Below are 22045 nucleotides of genomic sequence, written 5' to 3' on the forward strand. Positions count from 1 at the left end.
AAATGACGTCATTGTATCTTTTCTTTCATTTAGTTTTCTTTTCATTTCGGCTGCTTCCGCTAACGAATCAACACTGACATTACACAGGAAACTTCTCACCACGATATAAGCTATAGATTATGCGTATAAATTATTGATTATGATTATCTCTTAGTCTACGGCATCGCGTGTTCGTATCCAGCTTGCGCTACTTTGTTCACAGTTTAAGGCCGGAGTTTTATTTTTGTACACTTAGTGAAATGCGGTTATGACCCCATCCCACCCCACATCCTCCGGGGCCTGTCCGATTTCTTAAACCAATAACCCTGGCCGGCTTCATATAAGGAAATCTTGTTAAATGCAAAATAATAAAATAAATAATATTAAAACATATAAATAGACAATATCAAACAATACTTCCTTCAATCAATAAACAAATACAAACAATAAACAAATCCATCATTAAATACGTAATCAAAAATGTCGTATAAAGTGTAGTAATTAGAAAAGATATCTCTATGAAAAATCTTTCTTACCGAAACGCCGCTTCTGATCTAAATACCATGGGGATTGTCATTAACGCCACATAACGGCACATCACTTAACGGGGCACCACGCCAGCGTGTGTTGTTAACGACCACGTGGGTACCGCTGGTGATCACTATGAAAGGACGCAGTAACATTTAATTATTTACCGTGGCAGTGTTATATACGTATAAGCTGTTCGAAAGCCCTTGGGTCACCACATAACATTAGCGGGTTCGTAGGTATTGATGTCGCAGCATTTGCCGTGTACAGTAGTAGTTATAATAATAATACTTTATTCCAGATGTAAGCTCATGTATGGAAATTCCAGATGTAAGCTCGTGTATGGAAATTCCAGATGTAAGCTCATGTATGGAAATTCCAGATATAAGTTCATGTAAGTAAATTACAATGACACTCACAGCTATGCCAGTACTAAGCTCTATTTAACTGAAAGTCTATAAATGCAAAAAACCTGCAATGTTGGCTATGTTCAATATATATATATATATATATATATATATATATATGGTAATATAACAATATGTATATATATATATATATATTGTATATATTTTTTATTTATTTTATAATTTATTTATTTATTTTCTTACTGGTTAGATCCATTGGTGTTTAAAGCCATATTGTAGCAGAATAAGTGGAAGTACAAATGCAAACGCATGCAAATGACACGTCTTATACCTTTATCCATAGTCATCGCATAACAAAGTGAGTGAGAACTTTGTCCATGTAGTCATTTATTTATCTATTTGATGTTTAACGCTGTAATCGGCAAGTAAGCGATAATATCGGCTCATCGGCTGTAACGAGACCAACGTTGTACACAACTGAGCCAACGAATATCGATGTGTGCTCGTTACTGATTTATTTATTCGATGGGCGCTTTAAGCCGTCCTCAAGAATATTTGAGTAACCTTATGATTTTTAACCACATCAAACACAAATATATGGATTTCTACGAGCATGTTTGGGTCTGCATGTATATCACAAGGCTAACTTCATCACTTCCTTCAGGTGAGTGTAAGGCAGGTTAAACAGAGCGCTCAGACAAAATGAGCCAGCCAGCCCTGCATACAACCGCGGCAAGGCTGTAACACTATATGTGCATGGCGTGTTTGGCTGAGGCCTTAAAAAGACGTGCGCCTGTCGGGCAAGGTTGTATAGGTTAACCTGCATGGTCGCCTCAAGAAGGCTATAGCACTTTGCCCTCTAATATCTCAGACGCCTTGCCTAGCGGATCAATGCACGAAATGAACAACATTGATCATGATTGACAGGACTACACGGTGGAATAACGGGACACGTGATCCAGAAGAACTTGGGCAACTTGGAGATACTAGTATACCACCGACTAGCGTCTTCGTATTTCTGTCTTTACGTCGCAACAATTGATTTCTCCCTCGTAAATCAATTAATCATCTTGTGTGACCCTTGATTGTTAATGAATTAATTTTTGTGATATATAGACCAGTACATATCTTCACCAACAACTATACTCCTCCACTAATTACCCATTATTAATTAGACCTAAACTAACTGGTTTGTTTTCATGTCCTCGATTTCAGTGGCACCGTCGAATCTAATTATTGTTCATAAGCGATTTCATCCTGCATTTAGAGGCCGGTTATTGACACCAAAGAGCGGGGTTATTGCCTGCATTGTCTATTTGTATATACCGTTTGATTTTAGACGGCCCATTAACAGGTTATGGTGTTATATACAAGGGCTAAATCAATATGATATATACCATTTCCAATGATTAACATATCAGGCACTGTGTATGTATGAATTTATTCATTTATTTTATTATTTATTTCAATGGTGTTTTACGCCGTACTCAAGAATGTTTCACTTATACGACGGCGGCCAGCATTATGGTGGGAGAAAACCGGGCAGAGCCCTGGGGGAACCCACGACCACCCGACAGTTACACTAAACACATATCTCACATAGCGTATCTCTTAATAACCGCATAACTTTACATAGCTACCGAATTATACATGTATAATGTATGATTTCGCTACTCCTATAGAAGCAGTCGCATGTATATGTATATATAATTTGGACAGTCTGTCATTATATGGTGGTTTAAGGTTTCACAATCCAGCCGTATTGAAGACTGGCAAACCGAGTGTCAAATGGACAAATGTCGACTAGGGCTCATCACGTACATCACACAAAGTCATATTATTATTATTATTGTTGTTGTTGTTGTTGTTATTATTATTATTATCATAACTTCAACACCTTAAGAAGCATTACTTGCCAGCGAAGCGGCAAAGGCATACATATATAGCGCGCCGGTCGTGAATAAAGTTTGCCGTGGTGTGGCGTCAACGGCACAGTAAGTTAGTCAACACTTCAGGATATAGACAATCAATCTCGTTACAAATATACATTCATTTGTTGGGTTACATCGAAAGACTGGTAGTAACGTGTGTTAAGGAGGAAATAATTATACCATAGCCCTCAACAGTCCCGTTGGAAATGTCAAGATTATCCATCTGTATATGCCTATAACTTATATACAGCGTATCTAAGTCTATGATACGCCAGCTTGGCAGTGTTAGTTACTGCCTACAGTTTACCACCTGATTCATTCTTCTTTAGTAGCAATAACACGCCTAAGTGGTTGCAAATTACTACACCTTTATACGAACTCTAACGGTGTTGTATCGGCGAGCACACCGTGAATCATGCTGACCATATAGGATATAGTGAAGTGAGGCTTGTTAAGGGAATACCGGCATGTTCGAATGGGGAGATAGCCGTATTGAGCCACACATTCGCGGCTGGCTTGAATGAAGGGAAGAACATCGCTACATGTACTACACCGTACAGAACAGCACGAAACGCTAGGCAGGATTGATGAAGGGTTGGCAGTTCCTACTGCCGGTTCGGGAATACATGTTCATTTTGCGAAAGCCGAGGGGAAATAACTGAAGATGTGAGTCATAAACAATGGGGCCTACTTACCTTAGGTAAAATTCTTCGGTAAGAGTATCAATGCTATCCGTATGGTAGAAAACCACTCTCTAAGCCGGTATCGAGAAAAGCACGTTCAACCTCAAGGCTGGACTCGGACAGAAAAAGCCGTTTGCTTCTTGCTTCGACGTCAATGCGGTGTATTCCGGTATGCCAAGAACCAGCGAGAGGCTCGCGAGTGGGGGGTCTTGCTAAGCAAAAATCACTACGGCTGTTTTAGAATCGGTTAACGCGAGCGATTAGCCATTGATCTTTATACTTGATACATAGGCGTGGGAAACACGAGCATTAATAATATGCAGCAGAAAATAAGTACACATGTACCCGTTTGTTCAGAACAAACGTCAATGCTACGTGTAGCTTACAAACTGGTACTTCTGGTTCTGCCTTGAACGGAAGAAGAATATGGGTGTGAATATGAATTCGAACTCTTTTATAGCTAAAGGTAAAAACAGTCCCCATTTATCATGCGACTTGTCAAAAGGTTAGACAACCTTTGTTGACATTAATTTACATGATACAGTCGGACTCTTTTTAACTTTAACGATTAAACAGAAAATGCTCTATTATATAACATTCTACTTTTCATGGGATAGAACAAGCTCTTGTGAGCTTTATTCCCGCCAAACGTATCCCTCATGTATACCTATGTATTCATTTTAAGGTTTATGGTGAATAAATGAAATGAAAAATGAAACAAAACTCAAAAGTAAGAATACGACGACCAACGTTTTTACGCTGCTTAAGTTTTATCACTCTACATATAACTTGCTCATTGTAATGTGATATTCCAGTTTATGTTGTTTTTCCAAAACACACGGGTGTGAAGACACCACTGACCATCAAGCATATTATATGCTGTGCATAAACATGATACAACTTGGGGCCGGTGCACTTTTGAAATTTTCATTCTCATTTGTCCGTCACTTTTTATGCGGTTTACATAAATAACTATTAAAAACTTCATCTGATGTTTATCTAGCTAAAGACATTGAATATCAATAGATGGTTCATGGTGTGTTTTTTTTATGGAAAATCCCAAGTGAAAGCCTGTAATGAAAGGGCAAATGTTTACTTGTGTGGAGAGGTCCAGTCTGCAACAATTCAATATTACGACGGCAAATATTACTCTTACAACTTTCAAACGTTTTTCAACCAATACATGTTCGCATCCAATCCTCATCTAAATCATGGACCATTAATTTAAATATATTGGACAGTCAGTTTATTTATCAGTATTTCTCTTATGGCTCGTTTAATCCCATGCATACTCAGAAATATTTCACTTCTATGGTGGGGGTTCGCTCTGAGTTTAAGTCCAGCTTATGCTGGCTTCCTCTCCGGCCGTACGTGGGAAGATCTGTTAGCAACCTGCGGATAGTCGTGGGTTTCCCTCGGAAGTGAAATATTCCTGAGTACGGCGTAAAACATCAATCAAATAAATAAATAAATCTATGATATTGATCAGGAGGAAACGACTGTATCCCGCGTTAAACCACCAATTTTTTTCTACACGAGAGGCTCAAGAGGGGGATGGGGCGCGGTGACCTAACCATTCTACTACAGCAATGAAATATAGTTTTGCCTAATTTTTAAAAAAAATTTCAGCACTTACACTCAACACTTGTCCGAATATATCAACATAAAGGCAATGAAAACACTAAAATGATGTATAGTTGAGAGGAAAGACCATTAAACACTGTCTTGAAAAAATAGTTTGATATATCATTTAGAACGTTTCCATCCAAGCAAAATCAGATTCTACTGTGGTTTTTTATGACCAAAAGTGTATGTTTTTTGCTCAGAGTAGTTCGTTTCAAGGTCCATTCAGCAAACGCATTCACAGTTTTATATGTATATGCACAATGATGAAGTCTCTGTGTGTTAAGTGACAAAAACCAAATATAACGTCACTGGTCCCAATATGGTCAGAAAAGACCATAGTAATCTTTAGTGTTTCATGTGCATTTCATATGCAAAAAAAAAAATGTGAAAAAATAAATCGAACTATTTTTAGGGATAGCTTTTATTGGTTAAACTTGTATCTGACATATACTTCACGTTAGCTAGCCGAAGTTTTTTCTTGGCCTATAAAGCGTTGTTAGACGATATAATAGTGCATGGCCATAAATCATTGGCTATATATGACTAGAAGCTTGGGACAGGTGGGGGTTGGGGAAGGGGGAGGTAGCAGAGAGGTAGAAACGGAACTGTATAGAGCATTGCATTGGAAACAACTCCAGGTACACTTATTTTTAATAGTTACATAGGCGGAAGGCAAGCATACTCTCCTCAACACAGGACGTATGAATTCTGAACATACGTGAAGTACTATGCGCCTGAAACGTGAAACAGTGTATTTATATGCGCGCTCTCCTATCAATGGAAACACTGCATTATAAAATGACAGCATTGTAAATGAGTGCCAGGTGTTAGGTATTGTGTCTCTCTCTCTTGATTGGTGTTTAACGCCGTACTCAAGAATATTTCACTTATACGACGGCGGCCATCATTATGGCGGGTGGAAACCGAGCACGGCCCGGGGGAAACCCACGACCATCTGCAGATTGCTGGCAGACCTTCCCACTTACGGCCGGAGAGGAAGCCAGCATGAGCTGGACTTGAACTCACAGCGACCGCATTGGCGAGAGGCTCCTGGGTCATTACGCGCTAACCAGCTGAGCCACAGGGGCCCCGTTAGGTATTGTGTGAAACTATACAACCGGCATGCTTAGGATATGTACATGTACCCGAATCATAAATTACTCTCACATGAAGCAAGTGATTGAACAGGGGATAGATATACGCATACGTTTATACGTGGACAAGGACTTATCGGACTGTTTCCTCTCTGATATACTGTGTGCCTGTAACTTCCTCGGTCGCTTGGTGCTCGCTACTACACTCACAAAACTAGCTTGTTAAATTTTAACAAAATTTTATTTAAAATATATATATATATATATATATATATATATATATATATATATATATATATATATATATATATATATATATATATATATATATATATATACAGTCCTGTGTCCTTGCTCTAATCTCTCAGTTCTGAGAGCTAAGCGGGGCAGCAACAAGTACCATTTGTATGTATTTATTTGATTTGTGTTTGTCGCCGTACTCAAGAATATTTCATTTATACGACAGTGGCCAGCATTATGGTGGGAGCAAACAGGGCAGAGCTCGGGAGAGTACCACATTTAAAGTCTTAGGTACGTCCCGACCCAGGTAGATAAATCCTTGTCATTATCTTTTTACGGATGACTGTTATAAATTTTTTTATAGAAATTCTGTATGACTAACAGTGTAAACAAGAATTAACAAACGATATGCCTATACGCAACAAGAATAACTCGGCAACATTTTACCATACACACGGATAACTTCTTATACCCTATTCACGTGCGACGGTATACGAGTTACGTCCCCTGCTCTAAGCTTGGATGTAATCAGGCATGTGGGCTAACACCACACGGCCAGATGTTCGACTAATGCGCATTTGCCGATATAATTTAGCTTTTGAGAATTATCTCAACAATAAATATGATTTACGACATATATATGGCCGTTAAACATATTTTTTTTAAAACGAGAGGGTATAATTTTTGAATATGCTGCACAGTTCGTAAACGTTTTTGGAGGGCTAAAGACATTCGAGGAGTATAGAAGAACCCGGAGTGCCTGGAGTAAACCACCAACCTTTTGCAGGCTACTCACTTTTCTGTGACTTACAAATATGCACACTTTATTGGTGGTAAACAACTGATTGTCAACCAAAGTTAGACAGCGCTAAGGTCAGCACGAACTTGATCTACAACTTATACCATAGCCTTCCGAACTGTGACAGGGACAGAATCTACAAATTTTCTGTCCACGACCGAGTTTGACTGAGTGAGTGAATGCTTGGGGTTTAACTTCGTACATGTCAATTTATCAGGAATCCTCAGAGTGCATGTTATGTGCCTACTTGTTGCAGCAGGACGGATTTCCACCGCTCTTATCTAGTGCTATCTAATGCTGCTTCAATGAGACGCCTTACCGAGGGCAAGTAAGGTGCTAACCAGTATTATCCCCTTCATGCTGAACGCCAAACGAGGAAGTTACAACTTCCTCTTTTAAGGTATTAGATGTGACTCGACGCAGGACTGACCCTAGATCTACCGCTTCCTAACCAGACGCTCTGCCAACTGTGCTGGCCACAGACCCCCATTAGTTTTCCATAAGCGACAATGTTAACGTTTAGCGCTGTAGCTCAGTCCCAAACATTCCGAGGCCAATAAGCTTTGGTGCATACCTGGCCCAGCCTGTGAGAAAGAAGCTGTAAAAATCTTGGCATAGGTTGACCGTCAAAATCTGGACCTTTCCATGCCGGTAGCTGGGAGGGGTGCCTAGCAACGCCAAGGGGACGTCACTCGCAGCCTCATCACCACCTGTCTCCTTGTGTCCTCTCGCCCAGAATTTCAAACTTTCACCATTAAAACTCATACCTGCCCAAAGCTTAGACAATTTCCATCATTTTGATACCAAGCATGCACCTGTACACCAAAAACGGCAGGCTGGCAGCAAAAAAAGACTTTACACCCTAAAATACACAGAACTACAATCGTCCCTACCGAAAAACGGAAGTTGTAATGGGGGTCTGTGTCCTGCTATTGGAGCCGGTAAGAGCGAGTTTTACACCGTGGATTCATCATAAAGATAACAATCTCATGTCTTTGAGGTGACGTTTTGCATGTATGCCTACTTTTTCAATACTGTGACAGTCAGCATGGGGCATGTCCGATCTGCCACAAGGATCGCGATACAGTCCAGTGACCTGACTGAAAAGTTTTGAAAGGAAATAAGAAAACCCGGCGGTTTAACCCCAGTCAAGCTAGCAAACAAACAAGGGACATGATCCATAAAGCACGGCGGTTGAAAATTACGTCAATGGTAGGGGGATGCAAGGTTGTCACTATACAAGTGAACCGGAGTATGTGACAGCCGCATACTTTACTGGCTTGGCGTTCAGCATGAAGGGGATAGTGCAATGACTGGTAAACCCGTATCAGTATAATGGCTTGGGCGGGGCCGCTGACTTGCCTTCGTTAAGGAGTCTCATTGAAGCAGCACGAGATAAAAGAGCGCTGGAAATCCGCCCTGCAACAAGGAGGCACATTACATGTACAATGAAAAATTGCTAAGTACGACCTTAAACCCCAAACACCCACTCACTCACTCACTCACTCATACTATACTGAGCAACTTTAAGCTGGCTTGGCGATGTTAGAGTCCATGGGAAAAATTAAGTTTTACAAGGATATGTAAAGCAGAGTTACCTTTATTTCGGTAATGAATTGAAAATATTGACGGTTTTAACCGCGTCAATTAACAAAGGCGGTGAGTAAAACAAATTTTATTCTACATGAAATGTGGCCAGGACATAAAATCAGTCAGAGAAAATGACACCAAACAATGGTTTTCTAACAAATCAAAAGTTCGTATGTTAAATCAATATTCGCAACGGACAAACACTAAGTTCTGTCTTTGTACCAACATTTTCGAGAGAGAGAGAGGTGTTTTTGTAAACCAACATTTGATAGGCTAATTTCACAGAAAAGTTAGAGAAGATGAACGACTCTGTTAAAAACTTATTCGCATTGAGACCAGCTAAATACAAATTAATTATACCTAAGTATTAATTCTTCAGGTTATAAAAAAACAACGAATACACCTTTACGGATTTTAAAATAACAAGCAGACAACACTGCGATACTTGTAAATAAAAAGCTCGTGTAGGGTACATGGGTCTTTGTAGATTATCTCGTTATGAGCTGTAGAAATAATACATGTAAGTTAGAAGATTTAACGTTATAAACAAATCAAGCATTTCATCAACATTTTGGTCTATCGACTTCTATGGGCATTAAGAGGTTTGTGTGTCTTGATAAATCATATGTAATGTTGCGCACATAGCCTATATTATATACCATTTTGACCAAAGATAAAACAGTAAAATATGTAATTGAAAATATCCAAATCATGGAATAAACACCTGGTAAAGCTATTGCACCAAACAGAATTAGTCTCGTAAAACCTTGACAATCTTCAGTCTCCTGAATGTTCAGCGTACGCTCTGGTAGTAAACGGGTTGAAAAGATTCCAGTATGTATAGACAAATACAACACTTAGCGGTTCAGAACCATCTTCACAAACAATTCTGACTGACTTACTGGTTTTTCCCTCATCATTTTTTATGCAAGAAGACGTGTATGCTATTTTAATTTTTAAAATTCGCTGCCCGCTGAACACCAGGCCACGCGAGGCCGTGCGAGATTTTGCGAGACTACGACATGCAATTACTGTTCATTTACCATCAAAACATTGCATGGACTTTAAAAAAGCTGAAAGTCGCGGTTTTCATCGAGGGATTTGAACAGCAGAGGAAGAACGGATTCCCAGCGGTTTAACGTCAGGCTGAAGCAGCCCATCTTGACTGACTTTGTCATGAAGCCGGCGTGCACTGTGATTTTGAGACAGGCGCTAAATGAAGTAGTGGTGATCTGCACATCGTACATTTCCAAGCAGACACGCTTTCCTTTGAAAGTGAAGCAGGGTGGGTCGGGATTCTTGACTGTAAAAAGAAAAAAAGAAAATTGCACAAGTTTTGCAGTGTACTGTTATTCTGTCTGTTATTTAAGGAACGTCATGTCATCTTGTGTGTATGTGTATACATGAATGTGTTTTCTTCATTGTTTTCGGGTGTTTTTGTTTTCCGTTCTCCACTAATTCAAATATCCCCTTACTTACTTACTATCCAGTGGGGAAACTTCAGTGAGACACGAGCCCTAAGTTTGTCCTGTAAAACGTGCTTCATTAACTATTGTCCAGTATTTTCTCACTCTTTTAATTTTCTTAAATTAATGCCTTCGTAGCCTAATATAATATTTAATGTTCATTGAAGACAATTGGCTTCAGCTAACTTGTGAAAAGGAATTATTACCATTACCATATAAGCCTAATCACTTTTCGCTTTATCATGTATTTACATTATATCATGTATTTACACTTTATCATGTATTTACACTTTATCATGTATTTACATTATATCATGTATTTATACTTTATCATGTATTTATACTTTATCATGTATTTACACTTTTGAAATTTAATTTACTTGAAATATAACTAAAATCTGAATTAATTTATTTTGTTTTATGAACAACTGCCGTCAGCTTCTAAAATTAGCTTGCCACTGTTTACATATGCTGAGTTCAGGGCCTGCTGTCTGCCTCTGCCTTAGAATGGTCCAGAATACGCTCGGTTCGGGGCTTGTTTGTTTACAACAAGTGTTCAAGAATTTTCTTACTCTAGAAAATTCTACCAGTCTATATAAGATCTATGAAAGCAGCTCAAAGGAGGAGAAAGGAGAATTATTGAGAGTTTTGGATGCTTTCGCTGTGTATTACTTTAGTAGGCCTTTTGTGCTGAATTTTGGTGTCTTTATAGCCTCTGGCTTTGTTATATCATATCTCCACCGAGCACTTGTTCAGTCTGAACTTGTATATTTAATTTGTGCTCTTGTGTACACAGTGCTTATTAGTACACGGACCCTGTCTGTGGAATTTTGTGTACATTTCGTCATACTCTCAGTTATACTGTGGGTTTTCCCTCTTGTGAATATTGCCTCTGTGCATTTTTAAGCATTGTGGAGCATATGCGTCCGTTTGAACTTGACACCGTTGTACATGTAAGTACTTTAGTATTTGTATAGATACTGCTATCCTTTCTTGTTAAACTTAAGTACTTTAGTATTTGTATAAGTCTTGTTATCTGTTCTTGTTAAACCTAATAAATTGTTGAAAAACAAAATCTGCTGGTTTTGGTTACTTTTTGGTGCGGCTAAAGTGTCGTGTATTTCGAACAAGCCATATCTTTATAATACAGACAGTTTGGGTCATAACAATTTACTAAATCACTTCTCGCTTTATCTTGTATACATTATATCATGTATTTACATTATATCATGTATTTACACTTTATCATGTATTTACACTTTTGAAATTTAATTTACTTGAAATATAACTAAAATTTTAATTTATTTATTTACTAAAACGAAATCTTGCTATCCCATTGTGACCCCTTCGAAACGTGGTCGTACGTGGGAATTTAAAGTCTGTCAACAGCATACAGAGGGTTGTGGATTTTTCTCGGGTACTGCCCTGCTTCCTCTCACAATAGTGCTGGCCATCGTCGTGTAAGCGAAATATTCTTGAGTACGGCGTAAAACATCAATGAAATAAAGAAATAAATAAATTGAACAATTAGAGCACGGTGGTTTCAGCAGACCCTCATAAGGTGCACATGATTAGAATATGGTCGGTTATGTACGCATTTACCAAAAACAACTCACTTGGAACGTCGATCGTTTTCAGTGTGATGCTGTCCAAAGTGAAGGATATACTCAGTGTATTCGACGGAGCCATCAAGTACTTCACAACGATACAGCCTGCAAACACATAGCAACTCACCCTTTAAAAATTACATATGATCATATTCATGAATAAACGTTTACATGAACCAACACGTCCAGTAGATATGATTTCGTACACTGCATTATAAGTCGAGACCAACGAAAATACCGACTCGAGTGAGACAGTAGTATCGCCTTCCTCGATGTATTGGTGTAAGAAATCATATTTCTACGTTGTATTCTCTGCTGATGATTGTAATGTTATATAATAACACACACTGTAAACATAACAATGCATCCTGTAAACACAGAATAACACACCTCGTATACATAACGCATCCAACAAACACATAACAAATGTACAATAGCAATACACCATGTAAACAAATTACAACACACTTTGTAAACACACGCGTGAAACAAATATATGGCATCGTAACCTGTAAATAAATACGTGTAACACCAGTGAAATACATAATAATTAATGCAACCGTCAAACACATAACAACGCCCACTGTGACCACACAAGAATCTAATTTGTAAACACATAACAGGGCATCCGCTAAACAAATATAACAGCACTCTCTGTAAACACATAACAGCGCAATCTCTTAAACACATATAACAACACACTGTGTAAACACATAAGAACTTATTCAGTAACCCTAAAACAACACACTGTGTAAACACATAAGAACTTATTCAGTAACCCTAAAACAACGAACTCTATGAACTCACAATACATTCCAACTGAAACTAAAATTTAATAACGCGTGATAATTAACTAAAAAGTGGACGGAGACAAAGCCGTTCGAAAAATGTAGTCAAAAAAGAGCTGTAAGCTGCAATGTTTCTCGCACCACGCCATGAAACTGACAAGCACAACGCACAGCAAGCTCGTGACAGCTTTGGTGTTATTGAGTAGTGGTAGCGTTATGTTGACTGATTTATTTACATGTAACTGATTATTGCTAAACAATGGAACAATGGGTCCAAAAATACCGCTTTGGTGACCTAATGCAAGGTCACAGTGTCCACCTCGAAGTCAGGAGACCTCGGGTCAAATCCGGGTAGGGTAATACCAAAGATTTTTTTAAAAATAGTACTTCTTTTTGTATCGCTTGGTGCACAGTTCTTTATAGGTTAGAGCAAGGGAAATAACTGGTTAGCCCAGTGTCAGTAAATGATGTGACTGGGTGGGGTGAGCATGTCTGGTGTCTTCGGCATAATACTTCAGTGGCGCCAGCACTTTGGCGACATGGACTCGCCCTGCCACAAATACACAAAGTATATGTACAATCCTATGTCATACAGGATGTCTCAGGGATCTTTCTCGGTTTATACACTTACTTTAAATATTCTGTTAAACCAAACTGGCTAGCTTTTAGAGTGTGATACTGAGCACTAAACGATCGAAGAAGTTCTACTCACACATTCATGTATATCTGAGCGTAAACAGCCAGATGCGATTTGTTTCTTTGTAAAGGTATTAGGTATGTAAACATCTATCCTCTGAAAACTTTCTTCCTGTGAGAGTAATTTATGCTTCCCCGTTGTATAGTTGTTCACATATGATCCCCAAAATCGACAGCTTATGGTCAGCAAGACTTCATGCAGAAAACTACAAATCCCCTGCACAATGCTGGCATTGAAACCTCGACTATTATTACTTCGTACAGTTAGGTTATTCTGTTTCGTACGGCATACATACACTTTCGTGATGGCAGTGGTGACTATCACAAGTCGACAAAGCCCGCATAACCGTTTGCGTTGTCTAACTTTCATTGATGACGATTTGCTTTCCACATATACGGTGTGCATATCTTTACGTAGGAAATACATTAGTAACTTGCTAAAGGTCAGTGGTTTACGCCGCGCAATCCGGTTTTCCATATACACATATACACATAGAATTTGCCGCCAAAAGGGGACATTTTTGCAGGTAATGAGCAATAACAAATAAGTAAATGAGCAACTAACTAACTAACTAACTAACTAACTAACTAACTAACTAACTAACTAAATAAATAAATAAATAAATAAATAAATAAATAAATAAAATCAATAATAGAATGTAAATCTAATGAAGTTTTTGGAAACAGATACATCTCTATTATGTCGATCTAACTCTGTATCCATAGTCTTCCTCCATATCACAATGGCATCTGATTAGTCGTGTCGTGTCGTACAAATAAGACGGGGCCTCCATGGCTCAGTTGGTTAGCACGCTAGCGTAGCGTGATTACCCAGCAGTGGGTGTGAGTTCAAGTCCAGCTCATGCTGGCTTCCATTCCGCTGGTACGTGGGAAGGTCCATCAGCAACCTCGTGGGTTTCCCGAGTGCTCTGCCCGGTTTCCACCCACCATAATGCTGGTCGTATAAGTGAAATATTCTTGAGTACGGCGTAAAACACCAATCAAAAAAATAAATAAATAAAACGCCAGTACAATATATAAATAAATACGAATGGGACTAAAGATTACCAGCACGTGATGGCCAAATAATTCGACGGGGGTGAGAATAAAGTGGGTGGGGAGGATTGATTCCATCGGTATTTAACGACACTCTGAGATGTCATTTAGTGCGTCGTTAAACACAGATTAAGTCTGTCATACCACATGAAATCAATTATATTAGAGTCGGTGGGTCAAAGTTGTTGGAGCGTCATTAGCACGCCAATGACCCAGGAGCCTCTCACCAATACTGTGAGTTCATGTCCAGCTCATGCTAGCTTCCTCACCCACTGTACTTGGGAAGGTCTGCCAACAACCCGCGGATGACCGTTGGACACTGGTGTATTCGGAGTAAAATACCTCCTTTGGCAAGAGTGTGACAATTCACCACCAGAAAGGCGTTGCACAGATTTCCACATGCACATGTGGTCTGCACTAGACTTGTCATATTCATTTAGTGGAGTATATCCCCAAGATCTTCATGCAAGACCAATCATAACCCTCTTGATGTACGAGCACCGTTGACCAATTATTAAAACCAGGGCCCCGAGAACTGTGCAGAGAAATCTCCAAAACTGTCTGCTGGGTAGAACCTGGATCTACCGTCTCCCCATAAAGAAGTAAGTCTAAACGATAAAATTAGTGGGAAAGGCCAGTAAGCAGGACTCATGTATGATTCAGTTTCCGGCATTTCATAATTTATTTCAGTTAGTTTTTGTTTGTGATACATATAAGTGGGCCTAATGACTGCAATTATACAATGGTCTCAAAAAACATTTATTTTTAATTTGATGCTTATAGCGATTTTCCATCTATACCACGGTTGTCAGTTTTATGGGTGGAGGAAATCAGAGTGCAGCGAATAAACCACCGACCTTTGACAAATTTATGGCGAATTTTCCCACGTTTGAAACTAATGGAAGACTAAACGTCGCCAGCGTGTTTAATGTAAGACCTCACAAAGAGAGCACAATCAAACACTTTATGTCTTTAAGGCCCCAAAAATATTGGAGACAGGAGAATCTTGCAAACTCACTGTCCGAGTATATTACTGGATCCATGTTTCGTGTGACCTAGATATCCTTTAAAGGTCAAGCACCTTTACCACTCGGCCAGAATCCTCTGAAAACCTCATCAATCAAAGATGCACGTTGTTACTTCAGAGGGCATATTGTCTGTTAGTGGAAATGGACGGGCAAAACGGGATTTTTGGACTCTAAAGCCCTCTGCGCAAATGAATTCATGTTTTCCTTTTTTTTCTTCTTCTTTTATTACCACTATGTTAAAAGGTTATTTGAAAATCCGTCAGAGGACAAAAAATAAACCACTACATTCCGTGACCTACATTAATGGTTCAGGTTAAAATATTATATAAATATAATATTGAAAACAGATCTTTAGTGAAAATAGAGCTTTAGTGAAAACAGAGCTTTAGTGAAAACAGAGCTTTGGAGAAAACAGAGCTTTGGAGAAAACATACTTATAGGCTCTATATATATAATATAATTGAATGTTCATTTCAGAACAGAGTTATAAAATTTTTAAGGATTTTGTTTTCACAAGGAACAACACTTTACACTTCTGTCCCATCTCTTCACAGTACAACAAATGCAAAGACATACCACAAATTAACGGATTGTTTCACAGCTAAACGATATGCAAAGGTACGGTTCGTGGAGGTTTATTGGTTGGAACCGTTTCAGGAGAGGACTTTGCAGTGAAAAGAACACATTTCCTGATTATGTGATTTTTTATGTAATCTGTGTGCACATCTAGGTCATCATTCCTAAATAACATCTTTCAAAACAAGGTTATTAATATATAATGAGAAAAAAAAAATGTTACAACATGCACATAGGCCTATGTACGGACGTGTAGGTGACGTTTTAAAGTCACACACTGTTGGCGTATATAACACACAGTTTAATCTATATGAGTAATTATTCAACGCCAGAGATTTGACAACGCGTGTTGATCTACATGTAACATGACATAGATCACTAATCGTTTGTAAAGAAAACATAGTTGAAACTTAAAAAAAAAGAGAAAAATAGAAGATTTTTATGGCTTCTTTCTCACAGGCTGGGCCAGGTATGCACCAAAGCTTATTGGCCACGGAATGTTTGGGACTGAGCTACAGCGCTACATGTCAACATTGTCGCTTATGGAAAACTAATGGGGGTTTGTGGCCTGTGGTCAGCGCCAAGGGAGGTAATGAAGTGGCTACGACAACAAAGCACTTAAAGACCGGGAGAATTCCACGGATCAGGGAAGTTGGATCGGTGCTCAGTTAAGGTACTAGGTTTACACACCGATCTGGTATACAAGTCACGCGTGGTATAATAAATCCTGTCAATCAACGATTAAGGGTCAGCTTCATATCTAGTAACATCAAACAAGGAAGTTAGCTTTGCCGTTACTGGTAGAGTATAGGAGGACAGTCATGCAGGGGGAAATGACCGAATCGAAACCGGGGTTTCGATCAATTACTTGCTCCATTATGAAGTGCCTTTGTGGTAATAATACTAATAATTATTATGAGTGGTAACATTTTCCTGAACACGGGTTTAAAGAATCAATTAAATAACCGAAATTACATTACAAATAATAACGATGATAATACTTTTTTTGTATAGTTAATTTTTTTTGTATGCTCGAGGTTTTACGTAGTACTTAACAATTTTTCAGTCACATGACTACGAGTCATTAGCTGTGTGTACATATTTTGTATGGCACGAGTCCAGGCCGCCAAAGTGCTGCCGTCACATAAGTATCATGAAGACACCAGACATGACACCCTACCCATTCACATTATACTGACACCGTGTCAACCAGTCTTGTTTCCTTGCTCTATCCTCTGGTGTCAGCGATGCAACAACAAGTGATACTTTTAAAGTCTTTGATATGACACGACCTGGATTTGATAACAGTTATCCTGTATACGAGGAGAAAGCTCTAACCATTAGATCACCGTCGTTTTGGGTTTTTTTTTTGTTTTTTTTTTGGCAATCGTACCTGAGTGTCCGTACATGGTCACACAACATGACGCGGAAGTCAAAGCTGGAACCATACACGACCCATCCCCAATCTCGTCTATACCTGCAAATTAAAGAGAAAACGCTTTGATAACTGTACCTATTCCATTATATGTACGTGTGCCCGCCCTGTTACCAAATGTGCCACGAAACTGTAGATTGAATAAAACATTCAATTAAGAACAAATGAAATTTAAGGTTAAAACATCTCTGGACAAACTGTAAAAAAGGATCATTGCTATACGTGTATTTTAAAGGTGGAGAAAATGTAAAAATTACATGAATTTCAGAATTGCGAAAAGTTAGCTGTAAATGTGGTCTACAGTATTTTTTTCAATTTTTCTTTGAGGAGAAAATACACTTGAAAATAATTTTTGTACGGTGGCTGGGACTAATATAATATATATCACATTAGCCCCAGCATATGGGTATTTTGGATCACTTTTTAATGGTATATATCGTGTTAATAATGGTAATAATGTAATAATGTCATAAATGATAATGTAACACGTCTCATAAATGTATTTGGTCTTTTCGGCTAATAAATGTGTTCAACCTGGATTTTGACAATATTTATATTTTAAATATATTCATAAATATTATCACAATTCAGATTAAATATATATGTTTGGATATACACAACAACAAATTAACATTCAAATGTATTTTTTATCAGACATGCATCGCATACATATTTAGAACATTATATGTGCAACGACAATAAACACTAAAAGATGCTCCCAAATACCCACCGTACAAAAATATTTCCAGATACCCTTTTTCCCAGAATTTTGTAAATAATTTGATGCTCTTTCATTTGATTTGGCATCATTTTTATTTTTTTCTCCTCTGATATATGTTTAGTTTTAATTTGTTTATTTATTTATTTATTTATTTATTTATTTTATTTATTTAGTTGTTGTACGCCAAACTCAAGAATATTTCACTTATATGACTACCAGCATTATATGGTAGTATCGCAGTGCTCAAAATTATAATTTCAATTCGCTCATTATTTATTTTTTCTTTCTTTATTTATTTATTTATTTATTTTTGACGTCGTGCTCACGGATATTTCACTTATCGTTCCCTTATGTTAGCATACATGAGGAAATCACATGCAGTGCTTTCCCGTCGCTCTTCGCGAGGCTTTTGTGAGACTTATTTGTTTGAGGCCGCAGCTGAATGACCCAGAGTTGCAGTCCAGGCTGCGAGCTTATAGGTCAGGGGACAGTCTCGGCTGAGGCGAGAATAACGTTGTTGAATGAAGTAAAGCGCGTACCTTCGGCTCCTATAATAACTGTTTAAAGTTACATATTCATGTGTAAGTCTATATAGTCTTCAACATATGAAAATCTTTTAAAGGAGGGGAACATAGAAGTGATGCGTATGACAGGTCGTATGAGAAAGTATTCGCAAATATCGTCAGCATAGTTAAGTTTAAAATCCAGCACAGTTAAGAACGGAGTAGTCTATTTTGTAATAAAGTTCATTTATCAACATAATACTCAATTCGCATTGAAGAGCCAGACAGGAGGGCCCGTCTATTTTTCTTTCATTTTATTTTATTTATTTCATTTTGTTCCTTTAAGCCATTCTGAAGACTTCTTCACTGATATATATACAGGTCGAGGCAATCTTCGTAGATGAAGGAACAGATGTACCCAGAGTAAACCCGTGAACAAGCGAAGAAGGAAAATTTAGAAAATTTTGTGCCCGGGAATGGGATTGAATTCACGACAAATGTGATCTGTGCATGGCGCATGCTTTATACGAATGGTAACACTCTGATAAGTATTTCATTTGCAATTAACTATGCTGAATTAAACAAAACTAAACAAAAAAAAAAACAGACAAAAAAACAACAAATAAAGTGCGCCTGAAGTCAAAGTATACCACAAAATTACCTTTCAGGTTTGCCTCAAACAGGTTCGCGAGCTGTGCATAACGCAGGTCTTGTGTGGAGACTACCGAAGCGAAGAGTACTAAAGCCAGGAGCCCTGTGATCCACGCCATACTAGTCAATTCTACAACTTATACTACTATCAGAGCAAATACTTTTATGCAGTAAACTGCCCTTGTATCCACAACCTGTTGCAGTGACGTTCTAGGCATTTATGCGCAGTATATTTATAGCCTAGTACATATAAGCTTTATACTTACACTGCAAAAAAAAATTCCGGTTACACTATTAAGTTACATGAAAATTGGTTTCAGGTGAATATAAAATCGACCACATTCCTAACCATATTTCTTTTTCGTTATTTTTCAGGCCCTCGGGTGATTAAAGGTTACGACATTTATAACCTGGTTTCACAGGTTCATGCTGTCCGTACATATACCTTATCATGTGCAGGGTAGTAAAACTAGAACCCACGGCTCAAACAATTACTTCACGTAAAGCATGATGATCAGGGTCCCGTTTCACAAAGAGCACGTAGCGCTGCGCTCACGTAACTGCCATGGCGACGTAACGTTACGTTCGCTTTGTGAAACAAGGCCCTGCTCCTTAAAACAGAAAAAAATATATAGACTTTTAATTTGTACGACTATACGAGTATATAAATTGGTAGGCCGTGGCTTTGTTCGACTATACGACTAAATATATTGATAGGCCGTGGCTTTGTACAAATATACGACTATATATATTGGTAGGCCGTGGCTTGTACGACTGTACGACTCTATGTATTGGTAAGGCGTGGCTTTGTACAACTATACGGACTGTATATATATTGCAGACCGTGGCTAGAACGGATATAAACGAAAGTATTTTTTCAGTGTACATGAATTATTTCCGAATACAATACATGTGACCATTTACCCATTGTTTTACTCCCTGGATCCGGTTGTTAATGCAGCCAAATTGTGGATATAAACTATGATATAATTACACATGTCTTACAATATCAAGAGTTGAAAAACAATGCAGCGATAATTAGACCCATGCAGGGTTTCCAGTGTTACAAAAATGGTACTTTACGCGGAAGTATGGACTTCTGGTATACGATACACGGTCACTCGGTCACATTTAACATAGATCAGTGTATAAACGCAATAGATACACACGATGGCCGTGATTCTAGTGTATTTCTCGTAACATAAAAATCGGCGCTCTATTTAAGCTGAAATATTATATTAACTTGTAACAGTTTATGGCAAAGGTGGGAAAGTGCATAATTTTAGATTTTACCACTTAGTGAAGTGTTAGAGAAGTAAAACTTTAGGCTAGGCATACCCGTCTTCGGAGAGATCACCCCCATCTTCTAATCACACGTAAATAAATAAATAAACAAATAAATAAATAAAGCAGCATATCAAGATGATAGGTACTTATAATTTCGTAGGCCTAGTACTGAATCTAAATATTATTGCAGATTGTTAACTGTTATGTCATGAGACCAACTGTCATGTTATATACCCAACTGTCATGTTATATACCCAACTGTTATGTTATATACCCAACTGTTATGTTATATACCCAAACGATTATGTTATATAATATATATGTTATATGACCAACTGTTATGTACATACCCAACTGTCATGTTATATACCCAACTGTTTTATTATATGACCAACCGTTATGTTATATATTTATTCATTTTATTTATTGATTTGATTGGTGTTTACGCTGTACTCAAGACTATTTCACTTCCTCGACGGCGGCCAGCATTATGATGGATGGAAACCTGGCAGAGCCCGGGGGAAACCCACACCCATCCGCAGGTTGCTGGCCGACCTTCCCACGGCCGGAGAGGAAGCCAGCATGAGCTGGACTCACAGCGACCGCGTTGGTGAGAGACTGCTGGGTAATCACACTACGCTATCGTGCTAACCAACTGAGCCACGAAGGCCCCTTATGTTATATACCCAATTGTTATGTTATATGACCAACTGTTATATTATATACCCAACTGTTATGTTATACACCCAAATGCCATGTTATATGACCAGCTGTTATGTATATACCCAATTGTTATGTTATATACCCAGTTGTTATGTTATGTACCCAACTGTCATGTTGTATGACAAACTGTTATGTTATATACCCAACTGTTATGTTATATACCCAACCGTCATGTTGTATGACAAACTGTTATGTTATATTCCCAACTGTTATGTTATATATCCAACTGTTATATTTCCAACTGTTATGTTATACACTCAGTTAAAATCAATGTACTAGAGTTTTGTTTAGTTTTTAAAGAACATTCGCTATTTTCTCCAGGTTGACTGCACAACCCTGAAATGCACGTTACGACGGAAATAAAATAGGAGCTTGCATATGTCCTTTACTGTGTGCCCTGCGTAACGTCAGTCAGCTTTGAGCTCAAGCTATATTTTGATTTTGTTATATAGTATTATATGAGTTTTTGCTGGGAATTATGTCGTTTTGTTGATGTCGTCAATTTTACTATAGAAATGAGAAGGAGCGATGGGATGCAGGTTGGGTGAAGTAGGGTGAGGTAATCCAGTCTACCTGCATGTTTAGCAGCCTTGGAGCTCTTCTGTGAAAAGAGGAGCGATTAGTAGTCAACCTTACGATTTTGTAATACTGCGAGATGTTTTCAAAAGAA

At 38.2% G+C, this 22045-nt stretch overlaps 2 protein-coding genes across 3 annotated transcripts in view; both read right to left on the reverse strand.

Moving 5' to 3' along the window:
* Positions 1–3766, reverse strand: part of LOC135464615 (sodium- and chloride-dependent glycine transporter 1-like) — a 65347-nt gene extending 61581 nt beyond the window's left edge. For both annotated transcript variants that reach the window (XM_064742069.1, XM_064742065.1), the window contains exon 1: positions 3502–3766. The gene's annotated coding sequence lies outside the window, so the exon portion shown is untranslated. The remainder of the gene's footprint in view (positions 1–3501) is intronic.
* Positions 3767–8839: 5073 nt separating this feature from the next.
* On the reverse strand, positions 8840–19568 carry LOC135464792 (uncharacterized). The gene is made up of 4 exons (XM_064742339.1): positions 19376–19568; positions 17449–17532; positions 11921–12016; positions 8840–10141 (listed from the first exon to the last, which is right to left on the reverse strand). Exons 1-4 carry the CDS (start codon positions 19482–19484, stop codon positions 9903–9905), a joined length of 528 nt encoding a protein of 175 aa, XP_064598409.1. The 5' UTR covers positions 19485–19568; the 3' UTR covers positions 8840–9902.
* Between the last annotated feature and the right edge of the window lie 2477 nt (positions 19569–22045).

This window comes from Liolophura sinensis, chromosome 4 (assembly GCF_032854445.1).
Source record: "Liolophura sinensis isolate JHLJ2023 chromosome 4, CUHK_Ljap_v2, whole genome shotgun sequence".
Taxonomy (NCBI): domain Eukaryota; kingdom Metazoa; phylum Mollusca; class Polyplacophora; order Chitonida; family Chitonidae; genus Liolophura; species Liolophura sinensis.